Source organism: Alligator sinensis, unplaced genomic scaffold (assembly GCF_000455745.1).
Source record: "Alligator sinensis unplaced genomic scaffold, ASM45574v1 scaffold322_1, whole genome shotgun sequence".
Lineage (NCBI taxonomy): Eukaryota > Metazoa > Chordata > Crocodylia > Alligatoridae > Alligator > Alligator sinensis.
In genome coordinates, this window is record NW_005842154.1 from 986721 (window position 1) to 987385 (window position 665).

General features: G+C 45.4%; 1 protein-coding gene across 1 annotated transcript in view; it reads right to left on the reverse strand.

Moving 5' to 3' along the window:
- Nucleotides 1-665, reverse strand: part of RPL22 (ribosomal protein L22) — a 5197-nt gene extending 4532 nt beyond the window's left edge. The window contains exon 1 of the mRNA XM_025206416.1: nt 513-665. Within this exon, the coding sequence (XP_025062201.1) occupies nt 513-530 (18 nt within the window). The 5' untranslated portion in view covers nt 531-665. The remainder of the gene's footprint in view (nt 1-512) is intronic.

Sequence of the window (665 nt, forward strand, 5' to 3'; positions counted from 1 at the left end):
AGTGGTGGGGGAGAAACAACCTCTTCAGTGTAGCAAGTACAAACAGAATGCATTTTTAAAACCAATGCTTTAAATAAATGTTTCCTACTTGCCAATCTCAATCCAGCCCAGCAGAGATACCTTAACTTCCCACATCACTCAGTTAAGAAGTCAAATTTAAATGAGGGTTTAGCCTGCACATTCTAGCAAAACTCGTCCTAAACTAGACTCTTCTAGTGCAGATGCTAGATTACTCAATCGGGTGGAAAACTTGCACTGAGAACAGCAGACAATAGCTGGAAATAGCTAAAGCCAAGCAGGCCAGCAAGGCGTATGCATACCTTTGGGGGACAGAGAGCATTCTGGGAAGCAGTACATGGGAAAGAAGAGACTAGCTCATTTTTTCTACTACAGATACGTTTTCACGAATGTTTTGAAGAGGTGCCTGAGGACTCCTGGGCAGTAACTGCCACTAGCAGATGCATGTAGCGCCCGGAAGCAGCGAGCGGTGGCCCAGAACGTTTACAACTCACAAAGTTAGCAGCATCCATGATTCCATCTTCAACAGGATGGGTGCAGTCCAGAGTAAACTTCAGGACCTGCTTCTTTTTTTTGCCACCTTTCGTCACTGGTTTCTTCTGCTGAGTGAAAAAGAAAGGAGATTATTGCGGGCGCCCACCAAGCTC